Source organism: Labrus bergylta, chromosome 17 (genome assembly GCF_963930695.1).
Source record: "Labrus bergylta chromosome 17, fLabBer1.1, whole genome shotgun sequence".
In the NCBI taxonomy this organism is placed as follows: Eukaryota; Metazoa; Chordata; class Actinopteri; order Labriformes; family Labridae; genus Labrus; species Labrus bergylta.
In genome coordinates, this window is record NC_089211.1 from 12,359,695 (window position 1) to 12,387,348 (window position 27,654).

Here is a 27,654-nt window from a genome sequence, read left to right on the forward strand (position 1 = left end):
ATTGTTGCTATCACAACACAAACCACTGACATACTACTTGTAAAATTGCATGATTACACAATTGTCAGCAATTCTTTCAAACCTAACATTGAAAGGCTTGAACGGGGGAAACAGTGTGTGACACTGTGTGTTACAGGCAGGGGGGGGGGGTCAAGTCCTTTAAAATTGTGACGTAATCATACAGTTATTTCAGCAACGCAATTAAGAAAGAACGACCAAAAACACGCACATCCTATTTCTCAAGGTCTTCCCTCTTTTCATCATGAGTTATATCCCTGCCCTGACCAGAGAGGGTAAACATGCCTTTGGTTCCACTGTAGGTTAATACCAATACATAGCACAATAAATAGCTCGCCTTTGGAAAATATACAGTAGCCTACGGTATAGGATGTTTTTTTATAGTGAGGTGAATAAATTGCTGCCCAAGTGAGTCAAGTTAAAAAGGAACCGCATGAATGTCAACATCAGGGTGGCTGTCACTGCCGAGGAAGAGTTAAAAAGCAAACATCTCCATGATTCAACTCCCTCCTGTTTGTAATGGGCGTTGCCTTCCCAACTTCTCTGAAAGGTGTGGCCATTCTGTCTCACTGTGAAATTCCTCCTCTGGTATCAATTCTGTCCTCTCACTTTAGGTAAGACAACTATTTTCTGACAGTTTATTATCGTCTCAATCCATGTTTCGACTTTATTCTATGTTTCGACTTTATTCTATGTCTGTTATCAATGTTTGTTTGTTTTTTTAAGTGTTAGGCAGCATATTTGTCATGTAGGCCTACACGTGTCACCTCGATTATGTTGACCAATTCCTACTTTCAACTTTCAAAATGAAGGAAGTTATCGTGCATTTTCAAGGAAGACATAAAGCGTGATCCAGGAAATGGTTTATGTTTCCTGAAGTCGAAGACAAAGGATAAAAAATAGGGGGAATGCTAAACAAACAGAAGTGGATATCCTGAGCCGCTATAGGCATAGTAATAAATTATATTTCGGATGTTAAAAGTACGCTTTTGTCTCCTCCTTCATTTCAGGCTTTCATCTAACCACAACCATGTCTGTTTGGGTAAGAACTCATAACTTTCTGTGAGTGATATTATGAAACTTTAAGCCGAGGATAAGACAACATACAGGTGATAATTTAAACCTATGTGTGCTTACTATTATCAGGATGACTTGGACCTCCTCTTAGACTCCCCCTCCTCTCTGACTGTCACTGTAAGTTGGGCAAACATTTCCCTTTTTAGGAGGGGGGGCATGATTATGAAGATGATGGGAGATGATTTTTGGAGATGTCTCACTTTCTATTTCTACTCTTCAGATACTGGTTGATAAGTTTTATGTTTAAGTGTGTTTCTGTGTCACTCAGTCCAATGTCAGAGGGACTGTGAAGGACAAGGCAAACTTCAAAGCGGAAGAAGATGTGTCTGCACTACGGAAAGCCATCGAGGGTATCGGTGAGTTAATGAGTTACAATATCAGTAGGCCTACATATTTTAAATACTATATCAGACACACGTGAACATGAAGTGTTAAGCATTTAGTTGGTTGTCTTGTGTTTATAGGTACGACAGAAAAGACACTGATTGAGGTGCTGACCCAAAGAAGTAATGCTCAACGTCAGATTATTGCCAAGGCTTATCACAAAGCCACAGGACGGGTATTAAAAAAATAAATAACTTCCTCTTAAATATCATTTCACAGCTCTGTGATAAACATGATGATGGTGGTGGAGTAAAGTCCATGTTTATTCAAATCTCCTCCCTCAGACATTAGTAGCTGACCTAGAGGGCGACACTCACGGACACTTTGAGGACCTGTTGGTTGCCTTGGTAACGCCTCCTGATGTTTATGATTGTCATGAAGTCATCGCAGCCATCAAGGTGAGATTGTGCAAACCCAACCTCCCTTGCCTCACAGGCAAATCAATCCACTCGACGGATACATTACGACGAAAAAATGTGTCAGCTAATGAGGCTAAAATGTAAATGATTATCTTTCTTTTTTTGTTGTCTTTATAACTTTTAGGGTGCAGGAACCACAGAGAGTACGCTGACTGAAATCTTTGCCTCAAGATCCAACAGACAAATCAAGGCTATTTCTGAAGCATACCTTGCAGGTTAGTCTTCAACACAACATACGTGTCATTTTAGATTGTAAATCTGTTTGTCTGTAATGTTGTGAAATTCTGTATTTTTCTTTTTTTTTCCCCCAGAAACTGGAAAATCAATGATTCATGATTTGAAGTCAGAGGTGTCTGGAGAATATGGCACAGCACTGCTCATCTTGGCCGAGGTATTTGACCTTCATTTGAAACAGTGGCAGGCTACTCCTGCACATATTGAAGTAATGGAAGTCAGACTTAAGTCTTAAATTCTCCCTGCAAAGATAGCTCTCAACATTCCTGTCATATTTAAAAAAAAAAAAATGTGGTTAAAACCTTACTATACTGTAGAAACTATTTTATATTGATAAATACAACTTGTGCATAAAACAGACCATTGAAAAACTAATAAATTAATGTAACAGCAAAACTTTATTAAGAGGTCTGAATCATAGAAGAGCTTTGGAAAGAGTCGTTTATTTTGTCAATTGACTAGCCCTGTTACTTTATATATTTGATTGAGAGGATTGTATTAAATGTCATTCTAAAATTGTGACAAATGAGCAAACTCTTATTTCATTATCGTATCAAAAACTATTCTTCTGCTTGTCTCCACAGGGAAAGAGAGACGAGAGCACCAGTGTGGATGCAGCCAAAGCTAAAGCAGATGCTAAGGTATAGTCACTAGAGTAATCAGCATTTGTTTCTGTAACGCATTCAGAAAGTGTAAACATGTATTAAAGGGACTTAATTCATGTGGCTACAGAACACAACTTTGTACAGCAGTTTGGCTACTGTGTCAAACAGATCTGTGAATGGTTATAGTAAACCTCTTCAGTTGCTATGTTGACGTTCTTTGCCTGACCTCAATGAGGCTTAAAGTCACCTCCGTCATCAGTTAACACAGCTCTACACAGAGTCAAGCCTGAACATGCTTTTCCTATGCTAAACATGTACACATTAGACCTTGGATTGCAGGGATAGCCCACAACTAGTCCTTTAAAATAGTGTATTTATGTTTAAGAGTTTCTTTTGTGTTTCCCTCCAAGGCTATGTATGAAGCAGGGGAGAAGAAATGGGGAACCGATGAGGCCAAGTTTATAGACATCTTGTGCCACAGAAGCATTCCTCAGCTTCGACAAAGTAGGTACATCCCTCACATATGTCTTTTTAAAGACAAAAATATAAATGAATAAACACAGAATGGAGAGCCTTCAGCCATGTTAAAAGATATGTGAGGTTGTGAATTGGCATAATACTGCTTTGAGCTAAATGCTAATGTCTGGGTGTTCATGCAAAACAGGTGTAGTGTTGTTCACCCTCTAGTTGGGCTTACACACATGCACACATACGTTAGCTTGTAAGTTTTAAACACAAAGAAAGCTAATGGGAAGCCATTAGTTAAGCAGGTATTTTGTCATAAATGATTGAAGCAAAAGTCCAAATGTTTTAACTTGATAATGGTGCTGGATAAAAGGAAAAGTGATGAGCCACGATCTCAGAAAATAAATCGTTGTAATACCATTTTAACTGAAACAAGAAAGTATTTCAACCTCTAATGTGTTTTGCAGCTCTGGTCGAGTACAAGAACCTTAGTAAGAAGACTCTGCAGGAGAGCATTGAGAGTGAGATGTCTGGAAACCTGGAGAAAATACTAGTGGCTGTTGGTAAGAAAAACATGTTAGATTGTTGCTATATTTCTGATCCTTAATGTCATCATTCTATGTTAAACGTGCTGCATCTTCAGTTTCACGTGAGCTAATCACTGCGCATTTGACACACTTAAATAACTGAATTTGACTTTTTTCCCCGTCCTAGTGAAGTGTGCAAAGAGCGTCCCTGTGTACCTTGCTGAGAGGCTTTTCAAGAGTATGAAGGTAAATCTGTTTGATATGTCGTCGTATGGCTGCAGTTTTTTTCTGTGGCTCCAAAAACTAAATCCACATATTGTCTTATTGCAGCCGGTCCTTTTTTAACCACAACAACAGTTGTATTTGTCAGCAGAGTGGAAAGGAATGTTAAGCCTGTTATGAATTGCTGCTGCTTTGTGATAATGTGCAACTCTGGTTTGAATGTGTCAACGTGCGTTAATATAGGCAACCAAAACAATGTACAGACACAGGTAGATGTTTTTGCTGGGTAATGTATTTGATAAAAAAATGTTAAAGGTCCAATATGTAAGATATCTACTGAATTAAATTATAAAATGACCTTACTATATCAGCAGATATTAAGGGAACATGCTATGTTGAAGTGTTGTCTGTGACAACAATGCAGCAGTCAGTATGTCCTCCTTTCTATTCCGGTCTAGAAAGGTTTGTTGTTGTTTTGACTAGAGCAGTAGGCAGTTTTACTATATTGGAGATACTTTTGAAAAAATGGAGAGAGGTTAGAATGCAGAAAGGTTTGAAGACCACTGCAGAGCTGGCTAAACACTGAAGCTTCGGAGTCCGCGACTTGGCAACATGCTTGAAAATGGACACTACGGGGGGGGGGGGGGGGGGGGTTTGAATTTGGACGGCTGTACCCATTTTAAACACTAGGTGTCATATTGCTCCTTTAAGAAAAGATAATTGTTTTATCTAGGTGGGTTTTGCTCAGTTGAAATATCTCGTTTGATTTTTCCCAGGGTGCAGGGACCACAGAGTCAACTCTGACCAGAATACTTGTCAGTCGCTCAGAGATGGATCTACTGGACATTAGAGCAGAGTACAAGAAGCTGTTTGGAAGTTCCCTCTACAGCCAGTTAGAGGTAAGTCATGATGCACAAAGAGCTCAAATTGATAGTGCTCATTTTACTCCTCCACTTCAAAAATTAGTATGTTGTGTTTTTGTTTGGAGATAATGGACAATATTTTTTTTTTTACAATGTACATATATTATTCCTACGTCTCTTCATGTTGGTGCAGTCTGAAGTTTCTGGCAGTTATGGTGACGCCCTCAAGCATCTCTGTGGCCAAGATGACTAACTCCTCCAAACTCCTGTGACGAGAAACACGTGTTGTGAATTGAAGCTTTTCCCAGGTGGGGGAGAACTGCATCCAAATATGAGGATGACCAGTCGCTGACCTTTTACAATAGCGTGATATATTTGCAAGAGCACGGCTGGAACTAAACATTGAGAAATGCTTGTTAAAGTGGAATTCCAGCAATGTTCAACCCAACATTTATATCTTAAAACTGTAGTGCTGTGCCTTAATAAGAGGGTTATTCATGGATATGAAGAGGGGGAATGCCTTATTGAATTTATACAAGTGAATTATTCCATGTGACTGATAGCTGTAGTTAACTAAACATCTACTTTTCATGATATTGTATAATGTAATAGATCATACACACAAATAAATTACTGTCCTTATTTTCAAATATAAGCAAAGTGATACTGTTTTCTGTGTCTTAATGAGTGATAAAAGAGATACTTTGAGACACTGTTTGAATTATTAAAATACTAGTTTATTTCAGGGTTTTGTTTATGTTGCTGTAACCGACTCCTACACAGGTCATCAGGACCTTGTCACCACCTTTACTCTCGTCTTCTAAAGGCGTCTGAACCTCGATCTTGAACATGATCTGGAAGAAATCTTTAATGTGTCTGAGGAACTCGATCCTGGTGAGAGAATGAGAGAGAGACGGGGGAGAAAAGGGAAATTAGACAGAAAAAAAGGGGTGTTTGATTATAAGACAAGAAGAGGCAATCAATGCATGTTGAATAAAACATTCAAACCATTTCTAAAAATAAAAGAAATAAACTGAGATTTACAAGACAATGTCTCGAGTCTACTCCATGTTGCCAGCGTGTTGTCTGTCAACAGCATGGCACGAGCAAACGGAGGAGTGTTTTGTGATGGCACTGCCAATCTTCAGTTATCATAGTACTGTACTTGAGAGGGACACAGCACCGGTACCATGATAACTGAAAATGGACAGTTCATAGTTCCCTCCTCGTCCGTGACGACACTGAAATCAACTCTATGTTCAATCCTATTCCTATTTCTCTGTTATTCTCCAACATGACATTTTCAAAAGAAAACTAAAAAGAGTTTAAATACATACGAGAACATTTGAATGTTTAAGACATGTACATAACAAGTCAGTCTCCTGATAAAACATGTTTAATAATACCAGATAAAGATAAAGATTTAAAAGGGATACAGGGGAATCAAAAGTCGATTCAAAATCTTTGTTTTGGTCATTATTTGTTCATTTGGACTTTCCTCATTTCTTTCTCACCTTTGTGTAATTTGAAATCTTTCATTAACAATTTATCAACTGTGAACTGTCTGTGTGTTTTTTTGGGTTTTTTTTTTGCGGAATTTGAAAATTAAGTGGAAGTGCAACTACTCTAAGTAAAAAAACAAAAAAACTCCAGGTATTAGGATGCATGTATTTCCTATTTTCCAACATCTCCTGCCCTGAAGGTGTAAAAAAAAAAAAAAAGCTTTAAAAAACTGTCTCCTGCCAACATTGGATGAATGGAAGAATAACAAAATGTAAGGTCCTTCGAGTTCTGCCTTGGGACAAAGTGCATCAGTTAAATAATTTATGAATAAACCAAGAGTCTGTTTGTAAAGTTCACAGGGGCAGTCAGCTCTGTGGGCGTCTTTTACTGAGTGTGACTGGCTAGCTTACGTGTACGGGGAGAGCGGTCCAAGCAAAACTTTAGACACGTCCTGCTGGCCAAGGGTCATCAAGAGCAGCGCCAGACTTTGATTCGACGAATCCACACAGCCACCCTTATACAGGGAAAGAGAAAGTTGAGGCGTATGAGCGACAAAAACAACACAGAAATACGTGATGGAGGTGGAGAAAAAGAACTCGGCAACCCCCTGACTGTTTGATTATCTCAGGTCAAACACTGATAGCAAATTACACACACAAAAAAACAAAGTTAGAATCTAAGAGAGGTTATTGTAGGTCAGAGGTTTTTCCACTATCAAGGCAAACATAAGGCTGATAATGTTTTAAACCCAAACTGAAATATAGAGAGCGGAAAAAGAACAACAAACACAAAACAAACACACATTGAAATGTAAAAGGTACAAAATGTTTTCAACTGCTTTTTTTTTGGGTATTATTTCTTGACTTCTTTAGCGGTTACTCGTCCTGGCACATTTAATAACCATCAAAAATACAGGATGCACGGTTTTTTTCTCTGCAGTATTTGCATTTCTTATCACCCACACAACACTTTCTACAAACTCACACATCACATTAGTTGATTTAAGTCTTCTTCGTGTTTCTCTTTTCCCAAAAAATATTCTTTATTTTCTGCCCCTCTGACCTACAGCCCCTTCATCTATTATTCCCCCTTTTTCTTCACCATGTACGATATTTAGAGGACAGAGGATCCACTCTGCATCAGTGATTACTGGACGACAGCTCATCCAGGCCACGAGGAGGTCTAAGCAAGACTGGACACACCCAAGAGGATCTTATTAACCAAATGAATACACTTCATAAAATGAAAAAAATGGCTGTCCATTCTGTGGTTACTTTTAAGAGCTCAAGATGAACATCAACTGTCTTGAAATAAACTGAAGACACACTTTACACAAATAAACTGCAGCTACAAAATGATACTTAAAGCTTGTCAGCAGGAATATGATTTCATGACATCATCATATAAAAGCAAATCTAAAGAAAGAGTACAGAAACAGGCTTAACTGTTGATGAGGCAGAGATTATGCATAATAAATACTGAGTTATATTAAACTAAATGCTCTGGAAATAAATCCAAACATTAGTGTGATTTTTAACCTAATATATAAAAAACAACCACACACTGATGCCACTACGTTACTCCTTAACCAGTCATTAAAGTAGAAGTATGATGAACTGATGAGCTTTACAAATTAATGTGCACACCGTCTTTGAAAACTGGTTTGACACAAGATTTAGTTTTTCCTGTCTGAACAAATTAGTGAATTTATTTTTCATATTAAACTCCACATTTACTTTAAACAGAGCTCATTGAGAGAATGTATACATTTAAAAGGTTACTTTTACTTTAAACCCATTTCAAATGTGGATTAAATACAGATAAAGTCAAGTATTAGGAAAGAGAATCCCTGAGCACCTTCTTACCTTTGTAAGCAGCTGTTCAGGGACTGAAGATGTTCACACAACTACTTTTTTTTTCCCCTCAACAGTTTCTGGTTTGCCACTTTTAAAAAAACAAAATGCTTTCAAAAGAGCAGCGTTTCTGCAGTCCAATTAATATAAACACAATGACCACATGTCCGGCAGCTAGTTCCAGGCCCTTCCTACTGGAGAACACGAGACACTTCAGATGTCCCGAGACGCCAGCTTCCCCTCAAACAACCACAAGGCCGCATGGAAAAGTCCCTTAAATCCTTCACGGACGGCAACCGCCTTCACCAACAACTGGGGCGTAGAGGACACACTCAAGTAAATAAAATAAAAATAAACCATGTACTGGTACTCAAAAAAATCACGACTTATGTGGCCTTAATCTTTAAAAAAATGTGTATAAAATAAAGCAGTAGAAATCCATCATTTTACTTTGTAATTTTTGCACTGAAGCAAATTAAAATGTCCTGCCCACACCACTTCTTCACTAAAGACCGATTTGAAACACATTTCATTCTGTCTACTACTTTGGAAAACCAATCTAGGACACTTTTAATCAAATGAAAAAGCTCAACAGAAGCATTAGCGTACAACAACAACACCACATCAAGTTAAAATTCAAACCTGGGAAACAAAGTTTCACCGACCTTAAAGTCTGAACACCCACGTCTATCGTCTACTTTTTAACCTGTAGCTCTCAAGCTGAAAATAATGACAAAAATCATAGACACAGGCATGGACACACTCTGAACACAACAAAGCCCCCTCAAAGGAACAAATATGAAAAATCGTCATTTAAATTTAAAAGTCAACAAAGTCTGAAGAGGACACCACTCACATGGGCTCTTGTCCAGTGTTGATGTTGCCTTTGAAAACAAAATGTCCATGGTGTAGCTTTGGTTTACTACAAGAAGACAGTACTGATTAACCATTAAACAAACAGACGCACACATACAGAGCACTCTTGCCCTTTAATGCCAATCCAGCACACTTCTAGTCCTTTCTCTGTTTTTATCAACACTTCCAGAACAACACATGAATTTCACTCCGTAGAAGTATCACTTCTCCTCTGCTGTAAAAATCCCCCTGTGCTCCTGCTACAGCGTGATATTAAAAAATCTTTTATGAGTTTCCAGTGAAACTTCTAAACTTGTGAATGTAAGCCTTCCACCAGAAGCTTTATAAAAAAATAATTAAAAAAGGGTTCAAAATGTTAAAATAGATTTTTAATCCACCGTCGTCTGAGGCTTCCAAAGAGAAAAACAAGAAGAACCCGGAGTCTGCCCACCGGAGTGAAGAGGACGCGTCTAACAATATCCCTGTTTCAGAGTTAATCAGCAGTACCCGGACCGGCTAACTGGACTCACATGGCTGGAGGCAAACTCAAGTCACAGAATGACTGGATCTAATTGTACACACTCTGATGAAGTGGCTCTTCTGTCCTGAGATGGGGTTTGTCGCTAAATGCCAGCAAACAAGTTCACCTCTATAGTCTGAGCAAAAATCGACACGGTCATGAACAATGAAAATGCAACATTGATCCATGGGGGAAAAAAAAAAAAAAAATCACAAATAAACACTTTCTGAATCTTTTGAAATAACTTTTGCCATAAACTTAACTCTACCAATGAATATCATGTGAGCAGGATGACAGTAAATGATACAATGATTGGCTGAGATATCAAGAAATAATTGAAAAATATTTCTGGATTTTTTAGGTCTTGCCACTTTTTTATTGAAGACTTCATTTCATGGTTTCTTATTTATAAATAATGTAATAATAAATTATACGCAAGTGGTACTGTTTACTCTTTGTAGTATTATTACAGTTTTTTGGTTTTCAACTATGACTTATTCATCTTTTACCTTTAATTGAATTTATCTTTTTATTTTATCTTGTGTTTTTTTAACTGTTTATAAATCATTTTTAGAAAACCTCTGAATGCTTCGACAGAGAGCTTTTAAAGGCTTGATAAAAGTAATTCAGAAACACAAACTCATAACAGCAGCAGATGAGTTGACATAAAAAGGCGTGTCACACATTTTGTGTTAGGAAGCAACATCAGGAAAAAACACTTGAACCTAAGCAGGAGTATTGTTAACATTCAACAACCTTAATTCAAAACGGTTAATGCTACCTAGAACTGAAAGGCTGTCAGGTTTGGTTAACTGTATTTTTTTTTTTTACTCAGGCTTAACTGTAGCTGACAGGACAAGGCTACCACAAAAACATTAGATAACAGATGACATTAGAAAACTAACTTCATTTTCCATCTTGGTGCAACTGAAATCGTGTCAGATTAAACATTTGATTGACTTCAAATTGACTTTACTCCACTTCTACATTTGGGTTTCCACTCACAATCAGTCCGTCAGTTGACTTCCAGACTGTGGTGATTATCGGGGAATGTGGGTAAACAAGGGCAGCGGATGTAATTGTTGCATGCTGAGATTCTTGTGTGTCCTGACTGCTTATGTCAGGTATTCCCCGAGAAATTGGATTTGTCCAGGCATGGGCTGATTCCTCAGCTGCTGTTTGCAGACTAATCTAGACGGATCAGTAATAACTGACATTATGTGTAGCAACTCTTAACCCTTCCAACTGTTTTTATTTCATAATACTTGACTTTCACGTTGATATTCAACTGGTAAAAGTTTAAAACTCATACATAATAATCTTTATGTATGAGCAATTGAAAAAGCAAGCATGCATCCTGAATGATCTGATAATAAATGAAACTTTGATTCGTTATGTTAACATCTATCGGTTTAGTTTGAGATGAGTACAGGCAGGGAAATACTTTGTCTGGTTGAGTTGTGCGATTGAAACCGGACTAGCTTTGTATTTCGATTAAAAGGTGTTACAAAGATCAGTTAGCTGATCGAAGGGTCCATCATAACCTTTGATTTTTAAGATAGCGCAAGACAGACATTCACCATGCAGAATAATGAAGCATCGCCTTGTGTGTGCAAAACATCACTTTCTAGATTTTGTCCTCTGCTTCTTTGTATTAAAAAGGTATGTAGGTATTAAAAGAGCATCTCATACCCCTGATTTTACTATAAAAAAAATAAAAAAAACATTTCCATATCAAAGACCAAATAAAATCTGATGCAAGCAGACACAAGTGAAACCTCAGACCTTTGACCAAGGACCTGAATAACTCAAACACCAACACCATCAGCGTGTGTGGAATGAGTCAAGTTATGTGTGAGGGTCTCTGCCGTACTTACCCGGTGTATCTCTTCCAGAAGCAGTTTGGCACAGTTCCTGCCGAGGTCCTCTGGTAGTACAGTGTCTCCTTGCCCCTGTGGCATGGATGACATCTCAGCACTTAGGAAGCAGCCGTTCAGAGTTTCTGCCACCAGAGTCAGCCCAAAACCTGGAGACCTGCAGCAAACAAACATGATTTACTTTTTGTCATCCTCTTCACTGTGACATTTGAGTCAATACCTATTGTCTGATAGTGTTGGGATGAAATGGATTCAGCCTTGCGTATTGAAGTTTTCTATCATACCTATGAGTTATGATAGTACAACCCTGGTTAACAACTGAAGGAGCTTAATATATTTTACCACAAGAAGGTTGTAGGACCCAAATGTTTATAAAAAGCAAGTACACGTGTTAGTGTGCATGATTTATTTTTTTTGACCAATAGGTGAAGGCCCTGTATAAGAACTTATGTTGAGATACTCACTTTCCAGAGTTGGGTCCTTTCATGTGGTCCGTGTGGATGTAAATGTCTGGAATGAATTTGTTTAGCACGCTCCTGGCTGAGTCCACTATCCTGTTGGCCATCTGAGGGGACACTCGCACAGAGTATCTGAGTTGACACTGTTAAGGACCTTAGAAGACTCGAAATAGTGCATCGCTTTTTGGTCTAACTGGATGTTGCTCAATGGCAGGTAAGCAAAAGTCAACAGTGAAAAAGGGAGTTTAACATTGAGCTAGAAGAACACGTTCAAGAACATGCAAGCCTCCCAAGCCTGACATCATCCGTCATTAATAGTCATCTCAACTTAACAAGGACAACGTGGTGTACCAGATTGAAGCAAACAAATTTAGTTTCATTCAATCAGAACATGGTAGACACTGAAGTTTTTTACAAATGATTAGAAAATTAATCGATTAGTAAGCTAGAATAACTAAAAAGGAAGAGATTCATTATTTTTACCATCAATGTGTTGTAATCATTTCATGAAAAAGGAAAAACAATCTCTCTGTAGAGCTTCTAAAATGTGCAGATTCTTTACGCTGTAAACTGGTAGTCTTTTGTTTTTTGACTGTGGATTCGACCAAAGACGACTTTTGAAATTGTCGTGTTGGGCAATTATGAGAATGAAACTTATTGTTATCATTTTCTAATATTTTACTAACTGAAGAATTCATAGGAAAATAAAAGAGAAGATTAAACAAATGAGAATAACTGTTAGTTGCAGCCCTAAAAACACAATAATGTTTCCTAATAACTGGACAGTCAAAGGGTTGCAGTGAAGCCTTCTACGACTTAGTGTTCGTTTACAGATGAAAAAAGCCCATGAGCCTGAGAAAGATACGCCACTCCTCTGATCCTCTTGATCTTTCCGGGGTCAGTCAGCTGAACCGGCCTGATGATCCTGCGGACAGGACATGTGAATACCACCTCCCCTCCTCCACCAGGTGCCATACCCCTCTTCACCACCTGAGGGAGAAGCGACAGGGAGACAGTGAGACAGAAACGGATAGACTGACCTGTTTTCAGGTTATATTTAGGCTCAAATTTATAACATTACTCTGTGTGTTTCTTTCTTTTTTTTTTTTTTTTTTAAAAAGGCCACAGTTTTGTCATCACCTTGAGATCAAAGCCCTCTCCATCAATGCCAAACTTCTTCATCACAGGGAGGGCGGTGGTCTTCAGCATGTCAACCTGCAGAAGACAGATTGTTTACATGCTTAGAAACACATTTTGCTGACTTTATGGAAAAGAAACTATAATGCAAAAGAATAACAGGACAAAAGTCAACTAAACCAGATCATTTCTCATCATGGCAGCAAACGCAGCTACTGCTCACCGTTTTCATGACAACACCCCTTCCACATGACACAGTTTAAAATAAGCGAACTCGTATGGAAAAGCAAAAACATTTACACATAGTAACATAACATTTGTTTTCTTCACAGAAGCATGCACACCAGAAGGTAAGCAGATGCATATATGTATGAATGTCCTTACTGTTGGGTCAGCAGGGTCGTTGGTGACCCCCTTCAGCGTGGCCTTCAGGGAAGTCTTCATGAATGGAGCCAGCATGAGCAAGGCTTCCAGGTAGTAGCCAATTGAGCGCTGCGTGTTACAGTCATGTTCTACCGCTCCACCAAACAACAAGCCGGGCTGATAGAATAACACCGTACCTTGCAAAGAAAGAACACAGAGAGAGAGTTTTTCAGACCGGCTTTAGTTGAGCCGCTGAAGTCAAACGCAAGAGGTCCTTCTGAAGAATTAAAATGAGTATTTGCTCACAAAAAGAGGTTATTCAAGCAGCACTGAGGGATTTTCATTTTGTGTTGGTTTGGGCAGCTGCAGTGGACGTTATATGGGTTGTGTGTGCATTTATAAAGGAAGTGAGGCAAAGAAACCCTAACTTCTTTTTAATACAACTTTTCTTTGTTGAGCACAGCTGACGATTCATAGCAATGAAGTAACAGTTGTTTTATAGCTACATCTGTCACGACCTTGTCTAATAATGAATTTCATAAATAAAGCTAACTTATTGCACAACCATCCAGGGTGGGGAAGAGGGACGATTCAGGATTAGTTTATAATCAAGATGAACTTGAACCTCATAACCCTTTTCTTATTTAGCAAATTCTTTGTTTTTTTTCTTTTCGCTGAGCTTGCCATACACACGCATGTGTAGGTTTCTCTGTGAAAAGATAGTCCCCTGTTTTCTTTTAAAGTGATGCTAAACTTTGTGGAAGGAAATGAAGACATTGACCCATCAGATTGTGTTTTATCTAGAATTGATCAATCCTCCTCCTCCTCACGGTATGGTTTGTTTTGTACGCCACAAGGAGGCATCAATATTGAGTCAAGACCTTTTTTATTTCCATCGAGACTGATTCGGTTTTTTTTTGTTGTTTTTATTCATTTAAAGTGGTTACAGTTAAATGCCTAAACGTCAACGTGAATGCTTCCAATTAAATTCAACATTTCACACCCAAGACATTGAAATGTCGACATTCTGCACTCCTGTCTGACAGTAAACAGCAATTACATAATCCTCAGAGTCTGTGACCAAGGTAATATTTATGCACTTTAACTCTTAAGGTCACTTTATCCACATTTGCTTCATACAAAATCTCACACAAAAGCTACTTTTTTTAAGCTTGTACACCAGTATAATCGTCTCGGTCATTTAATGTACACTTTATGTTGTTGTTTGTCCACTGTTAAAGTGATTTATAAATTTGAATGTTTTGTTTTCTCTTTGTGGTGATGCTTTTGATGTCGTGTGTGAAACACTGAATCGCCTTGCTGCTGAAAATGCCACATAAATAAACTTATCTTGCCTTTTGCTTGTAATTGTGGTTGTATGTTCATTTCTATCTGTGTGTACCACCAACCTGCCCAAAAGGGACACCCATGGATACAATCTGGCATTTTAACACGTTCATGATCATTGATGTGCAGCATCCCCACTTGAAATTCATAAATATTATTGCACTCCCATCAAACTTTAAGACTCACCTGTTTGGTTGATTTCTATTCTGGAGCCATTGGTCACTTTGTCAAGCAGTCTGATGAAGCTGGCCTCAAAATCTTGAGAGGAAACACAAGGTAACATCTTTTACAGCCAGATCTTTATTTAATCCAACTCCAAGACAAACACAATTATTTTACATGCCCACAAGGAATGTAACAGCTAGCGTTACCCCCACCCCAAGTTTTTATACAATATGGAAATTTAATGAGCCAACAAGTGTTGAACGAATGTGGGAACTTTTAACACTTCTGTCAAAATAAGTCACTCGTTCAGTGTGCTCCAAGCTCTGAAATCAAACTATTGAGAAGTTAAATGCAAACACAACTTCGTACAGAAAGGCAATGTTGCTTTTATCTCCCATTTGCGTTAATGTCCTGTGGTGTCTCCGCCTCACAAGCCAAGTGATAAAACGCACTCCCAACTGCGTAACAGCTAGCTCGTTAGCCGTCGAGCTAACTGCGACGCCACATGTAGAGCAGAGTGAAGCTGCAACTTACCGCGGAGACCCGGGTTGTCATCTTTAGACCTGATGTTTTTTATCTTAACTCGCTTTCCACTCAGTGTGGACAAAACCAGCCGCTGTCTGAAGAAATTGCAGCCGTCGTACATGAGCCCGTGGCTTGCCATGTTATTGTTGTTTCTGTCTGGCGTCAGTGGAAATCCACGTGTGTTTGTACACGAGAACACGTCGGTGGGATGGGGAGGATACGGCAAAGCATGAGGGCCAAAAATGCGTTTTTTTTTTGTTTGTTTTTTAACATTACATTGCCCTGGTTGGCCACGAGATGGTGCCAGATCACCTATCATAAAAATAATAATAGGGGAATGGCCATTTACAGTTTTTCCCAAATGTTTAAGCCCATTTTGTTATAGGCCTACATAATAAACAATTGTGCTCTTATAAATGTTTGAATGTAATGGTCGGTAATTTATTGTACTTGGATGACCATATTGATTATGTCATATTGAATATGAATATGTCTGCAAAAAGACAAAACAAAGATTTTATTTCCTCAGCCTCCACCAGAGCTTTTGGGGCTTTTTTTCTGAGTGTCCGACTGTAACACCACATGTCACACATGTCTGTCCACTACTTCAAAGTCTAAATCAGCCTCCTATAAAATCTTGTTAAGACTGGCTAACATTATTGTCACTAACCCTAACACCACTATGAACCGTGAGTATCAACCATTACCATCAAATCTGAGATACAGGATCGGTCAGGGAGAATGAAGCACTCTTTTGTAACGGCGAATTCTAAATGAGATTATGGAGCCTAATCATCGATGAAGTGTTTGAAGTGATGTGGCAAATGTATCTTTTCAATTTTTATGTTGTAAATGGAACGGCTTCATTGACGTAATACAAATTTCAGGCTTTGTCTAAAAATAAAATTCAATCAGATCAGGATAATGTAACACATATCAGTTTCAGTTTTCAGCCTCCATTGTTCTCTGACTGTGGAGCTGGATGAGAGTCTGTGTTATATCGGGGGAGGGAAGTAACTATTATTGATGAGGCTGTCAGGGGAAGAAACTGTTCCTATGGCGTGAGGTTTTGGTCTTGATAGACTGCAGCCTCTTAACAGAGGGGAAGGTCTCGAACAGGCCATGTCTGAGGTGAGAGGGGTCGGCCACAATTGTACCTGCAATCAATCAATCAATCAAGATAGAGTTTCTCAATGCTGTGAATGCTTTATTGAGGAAAATAAGTACACGTACAACATTTCATTTTCAAAAATAATATTGAACTGTATTCAATTCTGTGCATGCAGCCCAGAGGACTCCTCAGTCAGCAGAAATATAACAAGATCAGATTTCAGCTCAGTGCAGTTACTGATACACATTCAATGATGATCACAGGAACACATATAATCAATCATCTGGCTCAAACTTTAAGAACAATTAGAACAAAAACCTGCGTCACAGTCAAAAGCAATGCCAAATGAGCTGTGGTGTGTTAATGCGGGGGTGGTGGTGGCCACACAGGCCTGGAGCACTTCTGCTGAAAAGGCTGTATTTGCAGCCTTGATGCATTTGATGATGAATCATGCTTTTTATTTTTTTATTTTTTTATTTTTTTACCAATTTCTTTGCAGCACGTTTGTTTTATTTGCAGCGCATTACAGCCATTGCATTTTTTATTTTTATTTTTATTTATGTTTTATTTTTAACATATGTTATGCTTTACATAACCTACCGTGTGATTTGGTATTTTACTAGGCCTGCAACATCTGGCTAATGGAGAGCAATAAGGTTACGCTTATGCTTTCGTTTCCTAATCTCTGTGGATAAAAAACACTAAATTAGTGCTATAGCATGTTATGTACAACAGGCCTATGATCCATGTGTGTTTATACCCTACATGTGTATAACAGTTTGTATGGAGGAAAACGTTAGATGGGGGTGACATGGCAAAGCAGGAGGACCTAAAATATGTCGTTGGTTTTGATGGTGCAGTGGACCAGGTGGCCACTAGATAGCGCCATGCCATCATTCATAATAAACAATGTGGGCGTGGCTTTCAACACGCTTATATAACAGGCAATAACATGAACGAAATGAAACAAACTTGCATGCACATGCAGGATCGCCTCTCCTATTCCTCACTAGAGTCGGGAGATAGACTAGGCTTAAAGCAAATGTTCATTTAAACGCGTCCACAGTGATAGACAGGTAGGCCATTTTAATATGAATGTATCACACATCTATAAGGGTTTCTGGGTGCTTTTTAGTTCATCAGTCTCATTCCAACATAAATCGGAAATATTTTGGATGCTGAAGATGAAGGAGCAGATTGGTTGATGGTCAAGCCCATGCAGCCTGCACGCCAACCTGCAGGTCTGTCTGAGGACATCGAGGCTCGGAAGGGATTAATCATCGCAAACCCTTTCCAACACGCTTCACTCTGCCTGTAGTCCAAATTACATAATCGTGTTATACAATAAATACATCTCTGGTGAAACAGTGTCATCTACTATCAAGTTTATCAACACGCTGGGAAGCTAAGATTGCGTCGTGAGGGTGGCGTGGTATCCTCGTCTGCCCCCAACTGACTCTACTGGTTGCACTTCTTATCATCTGTTTCTCCTCCCTCCTCCCTCCTCCTCCTCCTCCTCCCCCTCTTCCGTCTGTTTCTGTAAACCGGGGGAAATAACAGTCAAGGTTGAGAGTTGCAGAAGACGCGCCCACTCTTGGCGACGTAGCGCACTTCTTGGAAAAGAGAAGACCTGCTTTTATCCAGGCACGACTGAGCATCCAGAACCGAAGAGTCCTACATGGGAAGGACACGGCTAGTCTCTGCCCTTTAACTTTTTTTTTTTTCCTCCTCCCTAGTAATTGCCCAGAGATGGCTCTTCATAGAATTTTTCGTGCTGTTATTACGGGACCTCCTGGCTCGGGGAAGGGGACAGTGTCTTCGCGCATCACCAAAACTTTTGGACTTAAACATATTTCTAGTGGGGACATTTTGAGAGCCAATATCAACGCCAGAACCGGTAAGATTGCGGTGTCCTTTTTCTACGACAGTTAACAGAGATGGGTTTGATCCGAAATGAAAACCTGCACACTTTGACTTTTCAATACGCTGCAAGTAACACGATCTGTTCACTGTTTTGGAAACATAAACACCTTATGGGCATGCTTAATCATCTAAAGCTTTGTTTTCTGGAGGAAGTGCATTGCACAAAATGATCACTATGCTGCACACAAAACTCAGATAAATTGCACGAAAACGAGGTCACCACTGTTATACTGTAGTGTGAACAATGAAAACACCCCAACTGCTTTTCTGGGCTGATGTGATAAGACCACCCGTCCTTCAACAGTTAGATTTCTAATCTCTCTGTCTCAAACCACACAGGCTGAACTAGGATAGAATCTGTATTTTCTTTAACCAAGGTCAAACAGGTTAGCAGGAGTTATAGCACAGAGCTTGTGGTTGTAGTGTTTGTACTGGAAACACTTGAGCTGTAAATCACCTGAACTTTGGAAGTAGGCCTATACTACTCCTCAATATCACCTTGGTTAAAGACAAAGCTGCAGAGATAAGAACAGTTGCAACAGCTTCGACGTTTGAGAGGAGGAACTACAGATGAAGAAGTGTGCTTTTACAGCTTTTTCAGAGTTTCCTGCAAAGACTACAGTCAAAGAAAATGTGTTGTAACTGTGCATGAGCAGACATTTTCAAAGTCCTCTCTATAACTCATTGCTTCCGTTGCTTTCAGCGGAGCAGCTCCAGTGGAGCAGTTAGCAGTCAGAGCAGTTCTCCATATTCACTTCTCCATGCAGCTTAAGATAAACACAGCCTGGATCTGAACCAGTGACCTTGCACTTCCTGAGACTGCTACACTTCACCTCACACAAGCTGTAATGAACACTATAGAGAATATTTAAACTTTAAACCCAGCTTTAAGCTGTCACTCTGCCAATACTGTACTTGCCAAACTGGTATCCATGCAACAGTATCTTTGCTTTCTAAACACCTTGTTCAGGCCCAAAGCACTTTTGTGTGTGGCCTTACTTTTATCATGTACTAAATACACGGAAACAGCAACTTATTCGTTAATGTATGCCAGAGCAATATGTCAACACTTTATTTTTATTTTTTTTATTTTTTACAAATCATTTTCCGAGGGTGTAGTTTGCCAACAGTTAAACAGTCTGTTTCACCCTTTGCCTACTAGCACAAGTCGGTACATTTTTGCGAGAACTGTCAGAAAGTTCCTTACTTCAGCTCGACCCCAACCAATGAAACTGGAAGTGACAGGAGAAAAAGAAACTCTCATGCCTTCAACTTCTAAACAGAGCCGTTTTACATTTCCCATATTGTTGCTTCACAGATAAAAAAATAAAATAAAATGTCTCAGAAAGTTTTACAGAACACTGTTCCTCTATGTGCTTAGATATTCAGTCACACGATGACAAAACAGCATTTCATCAGAGTAAATATGGTATGCTTTCTCTGCATCATTCACATGTTCTTTTGCACTGTACAAAATATGACGACCAAAGACAGTTAAAGTTTGATCTGTTTAAGCTTTGCTAATGTTGTGCCCCAAAGCTTTGAAACAACGACAAGATAGTCTGTTTAATTTGTGTTTATTATGTTTTCATTATCTTCTTCCTTTCCATGCCAATGAATAGACCTACTATGAACTCTGATCATGGAACATTTCAAGTCATGGTGTCATGTTAGCCCATGCAGGCTGGCCATACACAGTCAATGTTTTTATGACACAATAATTAAATAAAAATGTAAAAACTTCTATCTATATTTGTTAAACCTCTGTTATTTTTCCAAAATTGTGAATAACAGTCATGTGCTGTCTTGGACGCTTTAAAAACACCAAGTTTATAATATTAAGGAGGAAGTGTATGCTTTTCAAAAGGCTAATCAGGCATATAGGGATTAAAGTAGGGGTTTTATGTTGGCTTTGTAAAATGCTAAACAGCATCCTCACTCCATCCTTGATCCTGTTCCTCTGTGTGTCTATCAGAGCTCGGCCTGCTTATGAAGTCCTGTATCGATCAGGGTCAGCTGATACCCGATGATGTCATGTCTCGTCTCATCCTGAGCGACTTGAGAGCGACAGACCAGAGCAGCTGGCTGCTTGATGGTAAGAGTTTGAATCATTGCCTGCGTCTGAAATGAAAAACTGCTGGTTAAAACACATTGCCATCATTGTTTGTTATAGAAGTGAGAAACAATGTTTTCTTAGACCTTGCATATTCTTTACTCCAAACCTCCTCTTCTCTCTGTCCCTTTTGACTTGTATTCCTTTGCCTTCTGTCTCTCTGTTAGGTTTTCCTCGCACAGTGACACAGGCAGAGGCTCTAGATGACACCTGCAGTGTGGACACAGTCATCAATCTTAATGTACCTTTCCAGACCATCAAACAGCGGCTCACATCTCGGTGGACTCACCTTTCCAGCGGCAGAGTCTACAACATAGATTTCAACCCGCCTAAAGTCCCTGTAAATACATCCTCTCTTACATAATTTAAGATCACTGTTTAAGTTTCTGTTTCCAGCTTTGTGTTGGCCCCTCTACGTCACTTAGGACATGAAGAAAAGCCTGCCACTCGCAATTTAGTTTAGTTTAGTGAACTGTTTCGAGTTTCTCTAAACTACAACTTGGATAAAATGAGATGCAAAAATGATAGTTTTAACACGGGAAGGCACATTTAGTGAATGACCCAAAGGAGTAGGAACAAAAAGTGACAGGAGACACTACAGGATGATTAGAATAGGGACATTTAGCATGCCTTGTAAATTGATCAAATTGTGGACAGAGTGAATTAAAAAATGGAAAGAGGACACAAAGAAAAAAATGTTTGCTCCGACTATTCATGTGGGGACATTTGCTCTCATCCACAGCAATAACACACCAATAAACAGAGGAGCTAGTGCAATGAGAAGCTTAAAAAAAAGGATTGTATAAATACAGAAATGAGTGAGAGGGATAATCATCCTCATTTTACACTATCAGTAACAACTCAACACTTTGCTTCTTATGATAACTTACAGTGTGTACCAATAAGAAATTAGATATTTATACCTAAACTGTTTTTGTACATACTCATGTTGAATTAAGCATGTTTAACTGTGCTGTAAAAATTGCTTTTTTAATATTGGGGCTCCCTGGGCTTTTGAATCAAGCCTCAAATGAACACTCAGCCCTCGTACTGCAGTTTTATTTCACTTCTGTATCAGCTTTATTTTTCAACACCAGAGTTTGCTGCTTGCTCTTTCCCCAAAAGTGCTGATTCCGTCATACTTGCAATTGCATGTTTTGTAACATCTCTCCTGTTCGAGTGGTAGATTGATACTATTTCGGGATGTAGATGATCAGTGTTAATGTTCTGGTATATTGAAAATGTAATAATGCGTTAAAATGTACGAGGCTACAAGCATCATCAGTGGTGAATGTTTCTATTTAGATTAGCTCTAGATGGTGTTGATCTAGGATAATGAGCATTATGAACATTATACATGTTTAGCGTTAGCTTGTTTCCATCTGTGCACATGTTAGCCTGGCATTAGCATTAAGCTTCAAGCGTCTTCTTTAGGTCAACTGTTTCCAATGCAAAAAAGCTCCTAGTGGGTTTTGTTAACAGTGTTCACATTCCAGTCTGTGAGCTGGGTCAGGGTTTGGATTGGACACATCCCAAGGGTGTTAACCAGCTAGGTGATTTAATACCGGTAGCATTTCTTAAGAGAATCTTTCGAAAATCAGTTTCCTCATGTTTCCCCCCCTGATAATGTTTTTTCTTATTATTATAAAAAAAAATGAAAAAAAGCGATTCGTTTGCAGCCTGTAGTATGTTTAAGCATGTTTACACGGTGCTAATATATCATGTTTTACTGTCTGTGTTTTCTTCAGGGTTTGGATGATGTAACGGGGGAGCCTCTCGTCCAGAGGGATGACGACACACCAGAGACAGTCACACACAGACTGAAGGCCTATGAAACCCAGACAGAGCCTGTCTTAGAGTACTACAGGTAGAATAAAGATAACTACAAAACATATCAGCACCTTTTATGTATTTATATTATTTATATTCCTCTTCGCTAATTAGAGTAATCAAGAAGCTAAAAGAGGAAAAATGCTGAAGCAGATGTTTGACTGTGTTACAGCCAAACTCACACTCTACACTCGAACTTTGACCCTGTCCTGTTTGCACAGTCCTCATGGTTCCCTGCATGAAACTGCTTAAGAAACCACATTCCAAGGGTACAAGCTCACAAGTACAAACATTGATTTTTGTCCTTTTTACTGGAGTAAATGAAAAACAAACATGTTTTTTTAAGACACTCTTTCTTTTATCTTCAAGGTTTACCAGAATCCTTAAAGGTAGAGTAGCATTGTTCGTTGCAGCTTGTAAATTGAACCTGGGCCCCTTCATCTGGGATCATTGCCACAAGAAGCGCACGCCCATGTTAGCAATGTACGTTTACTGCTTGTACCTGCGCTTTAATCTACCTGAGAATATTACATTTGTTGTAATGGAAAAGCAGATCATTTAGCAAGCTGCCACAACCTAGCAAGCTGGAGTTTGGCATCTGACTGTCTTCAGAAATCAGGCCAACTCCTTGTCCGTGGGTGGAAGCCAACCCAAAGTCCACCCTTGTTGTGGAACGAGCTTTATCCGCGTGGCGTTTGGCCTCACTATGATTGTATTTTCTCTTCTTTGCCACTATGTCCACCTCCACAATATCCGCTGGTTTGAACGGCTTCCAATCATTGGATAGTTCACTACCAAACTCACCTGCGCACTGTGGGCTGCCGCTGGGGGAAACACATCCACTCCCCACCCAGAAACATCCAGAGGAAACCAAAGCAAATCAAAACATCAAATTACAGACAGAGGACAGGCTCTCTGCAGACTCAGTCTCCAACACACATGTACGGAGGACCATCAGTGATGGTTGAGCCTCATTACTTTTGTATAAGTATATAATTAAGTTTTTTATGAAAATGTTGCTGACTCTCTCCTTAAGGCAAACAATACAAAAGAAATACAAGAAATGCAAGACTGTGGGTATACTTACACGTAACTTGCTATTTCTGGACCAATTAGGCAGAACAAGACTTATTGTGTGTTACCTCAAACTAAACCAACGGGACATACTCAGCTAGTGTCCCACTTATTTTCCCACCATTTTCCTGAGAGGTAATTTATCATTTGAAACAGGTAAAGATAAAGATAAAGATAAACTTTATTGATCCCCCGTGGGGGAAATTTGTGCATTACAGCAGCTCCAGAAAACAGGGGACGGGAATATACTTATTACAAATAAAAATAGAAGTTAAAAACAGATCAAACATATTTACATCATTTAAATAAAAAAAAAATAAAAAAAATACAATAATGTAAAATTACACAGTAACTTGTTCTTAAAAAAACACAGTGTGTAGCATGAGGTGGTGATGTTGTTAAAGAGTCTGATTAAACAGTCTGACGGCAGATGGGATGAACGACCTGCGGTAGCGCTCTGTCTTGCAGGGTGGGTGTCTGAGTCTGCTGCTGAAGGAGCTGCTCAGGGCCCCCACAGTGTCATGCAGGGGGTGAGAGGGGTTGTCCATGATGGATGTCAGCTTCACTAACATCCTCCTCTCACCCACCTCCTCTACAGAGTCCAGAGGACAGTCCAAGACAGAACTGGCCCTCCTGACCAGTCTGTTCAGCCTCTTTCTGTCTCTCTCTGTGCTCCCTCCTCCCCAGCAGACACTGCACAGTGTCATAAAATGTCCGTAGCAGAGTCCTGCACACTCCAAAGGACCTCAGTCGCCTCAGCAGGTGAAGTCGACATTGGCCCTTCTTGTACAGGACGTCGGTGTTGTGTGATCAGTCCAGTTTGTTGGTGAGGTGAACACCCAGGTATTTGTACGTCTCCACCCTCTCGATGTCCAAGCCCTGGATGTTCACCGGGTGCAGTCTGGGGTGACAGTCTGCGGAAGTCAATCACCATCTCCTTTGTCTTGCTGGCGTTGAGCTGAAGGTGGTTGAGCTCACTCCAGTCGACAAAGTCCATGATGACCTGCCTGTACTTCTGCAGGTGGCAGCTCCCAGAGTTGTAACAGAAGTCCGAGGTGTACAGGGTGAAGAGAAAAGAGGAGAGAACTGTCCCCTGTGGGACACCTGTGCTGCAGACCACCGTGTCAGACTCACAGTCCTGAAGCCTCACGTACTGTGGTCTGTTGGTGAGGTAGTCCGTTGTCCATGCAGCCAGGTGACAGTCCACTCCCGCCCTCTCTAGCTTCCCCCCTGAGCAGTGCAGGCTGGATGGTGTTGAAGGCACTGGAGAAGTCGAAGAACATGACCCTCACAGTGCTGCCGGTGTTCTCCAGGTGAGTCCAGGATCTCTGCAGCAGGTAGATGACGGCGTCATCCACCCCGATGTTCGGCTGGTAGGCAAACTGCAGAGGATCCAGATTTGAAGTCACCAGGGGGCGGAGGTTGTTGAGGACGATCCTCTCCATGGTCTTCTTCAGGTGAGAGGTGAGGGCCACAGGTCTGAAGTGGTTAGGCTCCCTGGGTGAGATGTCTTTGGGACTGACACCACGCAGGAAGTCTTCCACAGAGTCGGTACCCTCTCCAGTCTCAGGTTGAAGATGTGCAGAAGGACCTCACAGAGCTGGTCTGCACAGTCCTTCAGGAGTCTGGAGCTGATGCCGTCGGGACCTGTGGCCTTCCTCGCCTTGATCTTCCTCAGCTGGCTTCTCACCTGATCAGCTGCTATGGAGAGGCCGTCCGAGGAGGAGGAGGAGGAGGAAGAAGAGGAGGAGGGGGCTGTTGGGGGGGTCGTTTGAGGAGGACGAGGAGAAGGAGAGGGCTGTTGAGGGGGGTGGCAGGGTACTCAGGGTACTCAGATGGAGTGTTGAGGGGGGTGGCAGGGTACTCAGGGTACTCAGGGTACTCAGATGGGGTGTCTGAGAAGCGGGCTGGTCTGCGCTCTGGTGGGTGGGGGTGGGGTTGGGAGCAGAATCAAATCTATTGAAGAACATTCAGTTAATTTACCCACTCCCTGTCTCCTGCTTCAGGGCCCCTCCCACACCTTCTGCTGTGACCTGAGATGTTATTCAGGCCCCTCCAGACTTCTCTTGCATTTTTATGTTGCAAATGCTCCTCCATCTTTTCCCGGTAGCTGGCTTTCCCCTCCTTGATTTTTTATCTTGAGCTCCTTCTGCACCCTCCTCAGCTCATCTCTATCTCCAGATCTAAAAACTCTTTTCATTGAGCAGGGTTTTCAGCTCAGGGGTCACCCAGGGTTTGTTGTTGGAGAAACACTGTATTTTTTTGGTGGGTACAGTGTTCTCAACACAGAAGTTTATGTAGTCTGTGATGCAGTGAGTTAAACCGTCGATGTCCTCCCCATGTGGGCTGCACAGCACCTCCCAGTCAGTGGTGTCAAAGCAGTCCTGCAGCGCCTCAGTAGCCTCCTTAGACCACTTCTTCACATCTTGATGATGATCAGTATGCATCCTTGGTGTTTGCATACAGTAAGTGCAAAGTTTTATTGTCCCTGGTATGGCAGTCAACATACTGAGTGAAAGTAGGGAGAGTGGCAGACAGGGAAGAGTGGTTAAAGTCTCCTGAGATGAGAATAAGAGACTTGGGGGTGTGATGTCTGTAGCTGAGACACTACACTGTGGATGAGTTCACAGGCTGCGGCAGCGTCCGCCGAGGAGGGGGGGGATGTAAACAGTCACAGGCGATCACGTGTGAAAACTCCCTCGGCAGGTAATATGGCCGAATGCTTACAGCCAGCAGCTCCACATCCTTAGTGCAGCGCTGTTCTTTACCGGTGATGTGCCCAGACTTAGACCACCTCTCATTCACATACATCACTATTCCCCCGATGTACACAGGTACACAGTGACAGGCCTACAGAACAGGGAATAAAAGAGGACAGTAGCAGTCACTTTAGCATACAAAAAAATATTTATCTTTTGTGCTGTTTCAGATTTTTCACATTGGATATTTAAAATAAAGTTCTGCAATTACACTCTTCTTTCTCTTTGTTATATTGGAATAACAGATTTCTGTTTGTTTTCCCTTACAGAAGTAAAGGTGTACTTCAGACCTTTTCTGGGACAGAGACCAACAAAATCTGGCCACTCGTTGAGGCGTTTCTCCACCGAAAACTCCAGCTCGTCAACCAGAAGGTTGCATAGAAAGCCTGAACACAACGGCACAAGAAGGGTTAAAGTTTACCAGCAGAAACCACGCTGTACTTAATGATCGACCAGGTGCCACTTCCTGTTAAACAAAGGAAGAGCAATATGTGTTGTTATATATATATATCCTGAATGTTCACAAGGAGAAGCAGGCTCTTAACATTACATGCCAGTAACAGCTACCACCACAACATATGTTGTTAGGGAAACTTCACTTACGAAGTACACGTTGCACTGATGCTGCATTCTCAGGATTTGTGCATAAAAGTCCTTAAAACAGAAGTCGTTATGATTGAAAGAAATTGTCATTCCATAATGTGCCTTTTTTTAAGCAAATAGGTATTTCTCACAATCTCTCCTTTCTAAGTTACTAACTGACTAACTTGTAATGCCACTATTGTAATCATGACATAGTCTCCTAGTTGAAGAACTTGAAATGTTTCTTATGCAGAGTACTTGCCCAAAAGGGAATTGTTCCACACATAACTGTGAATTCACTTTAACACATAAGTGCCTTTTGCAGCTTTAGAAATCTCTAACAGGTAGCTCAGCTAATGTAGTCTGTCAATATTAATAATGAGGACCACTCCTATTTTGAACATTTTGATCTCTTTCAAACCATCAGTGTGTGATACCCTCTGTTTAAAACTTTAAGTCTTAATAATGTTGCCCTTTTTCTGAAGTACAACAGTTTTTATTTTAACCAGGCATTCCTTGTGGAAACCAAGTCTGTACATGAAGGCCTGTTCTTACATTTTCCATTTGATTTAACAGCTGATAATCATTTTTCACAAAATTCAAGGTTGATCTGTAGCTGAGCTTTGTCTTAAGAATATTTCACCATGTTAAAAGTTGGTGAAACGCTAACTTTGCCTTGTGATGTACTGTAGAATTATTGTTGCTACTGTGTGAATTTCTGAACACTTGAATATGTTTTAAAGCACACCTCCTTTTCATAGACAACATACAACTGCTTCGAAGTATTTATTGCAAATCACAATAAACCTCTGATACTAGGTTCAGTGTGGTGTATGTTACTTTGT

General features: G+C 40.2%; 3 protein-coding genes across 3 annotated transcripts; 2 read left to right on the forward strand and 1 right to left on the reverse strand.

Annotated features, from left to right (window-relative positions):
- Positions 1–519: 519 nt before the first annotated feature.
- On the forward strand, positions 520–5,478 carry anxa3b (annexin A3b). Its single transcript, XM_020625948.3, has 14 exons — positions 520–632; positions 1,029–1,060; positions 1,165–1,212; positions 1,364–1,451; positions 1,560–1,654; positions 1,764–1,877; positions 2,023–2,113; positions 2,210–2,289; positions 2,717–2,773; positions 3,148–3,241; positions 3,670–3,765; positions 3,917–3,975; positions 4,728–4,850; positions 5,008–5,478. The coding sequence occupies exons 2-14, from the start codon at positions 1,049–1,051 to the stop codon at positions 5,065–5,067; spliced, it is 1,017 nt and encodes a 338-aa protein (XP_020481604.2). The 5' UTR covers positions 520–632; positions 1,029–1,048; the 3' UTR covers positions 5,068–5,478.
- A 51-nt stretch (positions 5,479–5,529) lies between these two features.
- Positions 5,530–15,619, reverse strand: rcl1 (RNA terminal phosphate cyclase-like 1). Its single transcript, XM_020638089.3, has 9 exons — positions 15,427–15,619; positions 14,914–14,985; positions 13,402–13,577; positions 13,021–13,095; positions 12,746–12,870; positions 11,887–12,012; positions 11,423–11,579; positions 6,728–6,831; positions 5,530–5,705 (listed from the first exon to the last, which is right to left on the reverse strand). Exons 1-9 carry the CDS (start codon positions 15,554–15,556, stop codon positions 5,552–5,554), a joined length of 1,119 nt encoding a protein of 372 aa, XP_020493745.2. The 5' UTR covers positions 15,557–15,619; the 3' UTR covers positions 5,530–5,551.
- A 1,925-nt stretch (positions 15,620–17,544) lies between these two features.
- ak3 (adenylate kinase 3) lies at positions 17,545–27,629 on the forward strand. The gene is made up of 5 exons (XM_020638071.3): positions 17,545–18,425; positions 20,427–20,546; positions 20,732–20,904; positions 22,313–22,431; positions 26,497–27,629. Exons 1-5 carry the CDS (start codon positions 18,278–18,280, stop codon positions 26,606–26,608), a joined length of 672 nt encoding a protein of 223 aa, XP_020493727.2. The 5' UTR covers positions 17,545–18,277; the 3' UTR covers positions 26,609–27,629.
- The last annotated feature ends 25 nt before the right edge of the window (positions 27,630–27,654 follow it).

Bases quoted from the DNA above. Each gene is read 5' to 3' on its own strand.
- rcl1 (XM_020638089.3), bottom strand. From the start codon at position 15,556: ATGGCAAGCCACGGGCTCATGTACGACGGCTGCAATTTCTTCAGACAG. The intron at 14,986-15,426 runs GTAAGTTGCAGC...TTTCCTCTCAAG, and splicing joins TGACAACCCGGGTCTCCGCG to ATTTTGAGGCCAGCTTCATC. The intron at 12,871-13,020 runs GTGATGACAAAA...CTTCTCCCTCAG, and splicing joins GAGAGGGCTTTGATCTCAAG to GTGGTGAAGAGGGGTATGGC.
- anxa3b (XM_020625948.3), top strand. The intron at 2,114-2,209 runs GTTAGTCTTCAA...TTTTTCCCCCAG, and splicing joins TTCTGAAGCATACCTTGCAG to AAACTGGAAAATCAATGATT. The intron at 4,851-5,007 runs GTAAGTCATGAT...ATGTTGGTGCAG, and splicing joins CCCTCTACAGCCAGTTAGAG to TCTGAAGTTTCTGGCAGTTA.
- ak3 (XM_020638071.3), top strand. From the start codon at position 18,278: ATGGCTCTTCATAGAATTTTTCGTGCTGTTATTACGGGACCTCCTGGC. The intron at 18,426-20,426 runs GTAAGATTGCGG...TGTGTCTATCAG, and splicing joins CAATATCAACGCCAGAACCG to AGCTCGGCCTGCTTATGAAG. The intron at 20,547-20,731 runs GTAAGAGTTTGA...TCTCTCTGTTAG, and splicing joins GAGCAGCTGGCTGCTTGATG to GTTTTCCTCGCACAGTGACA.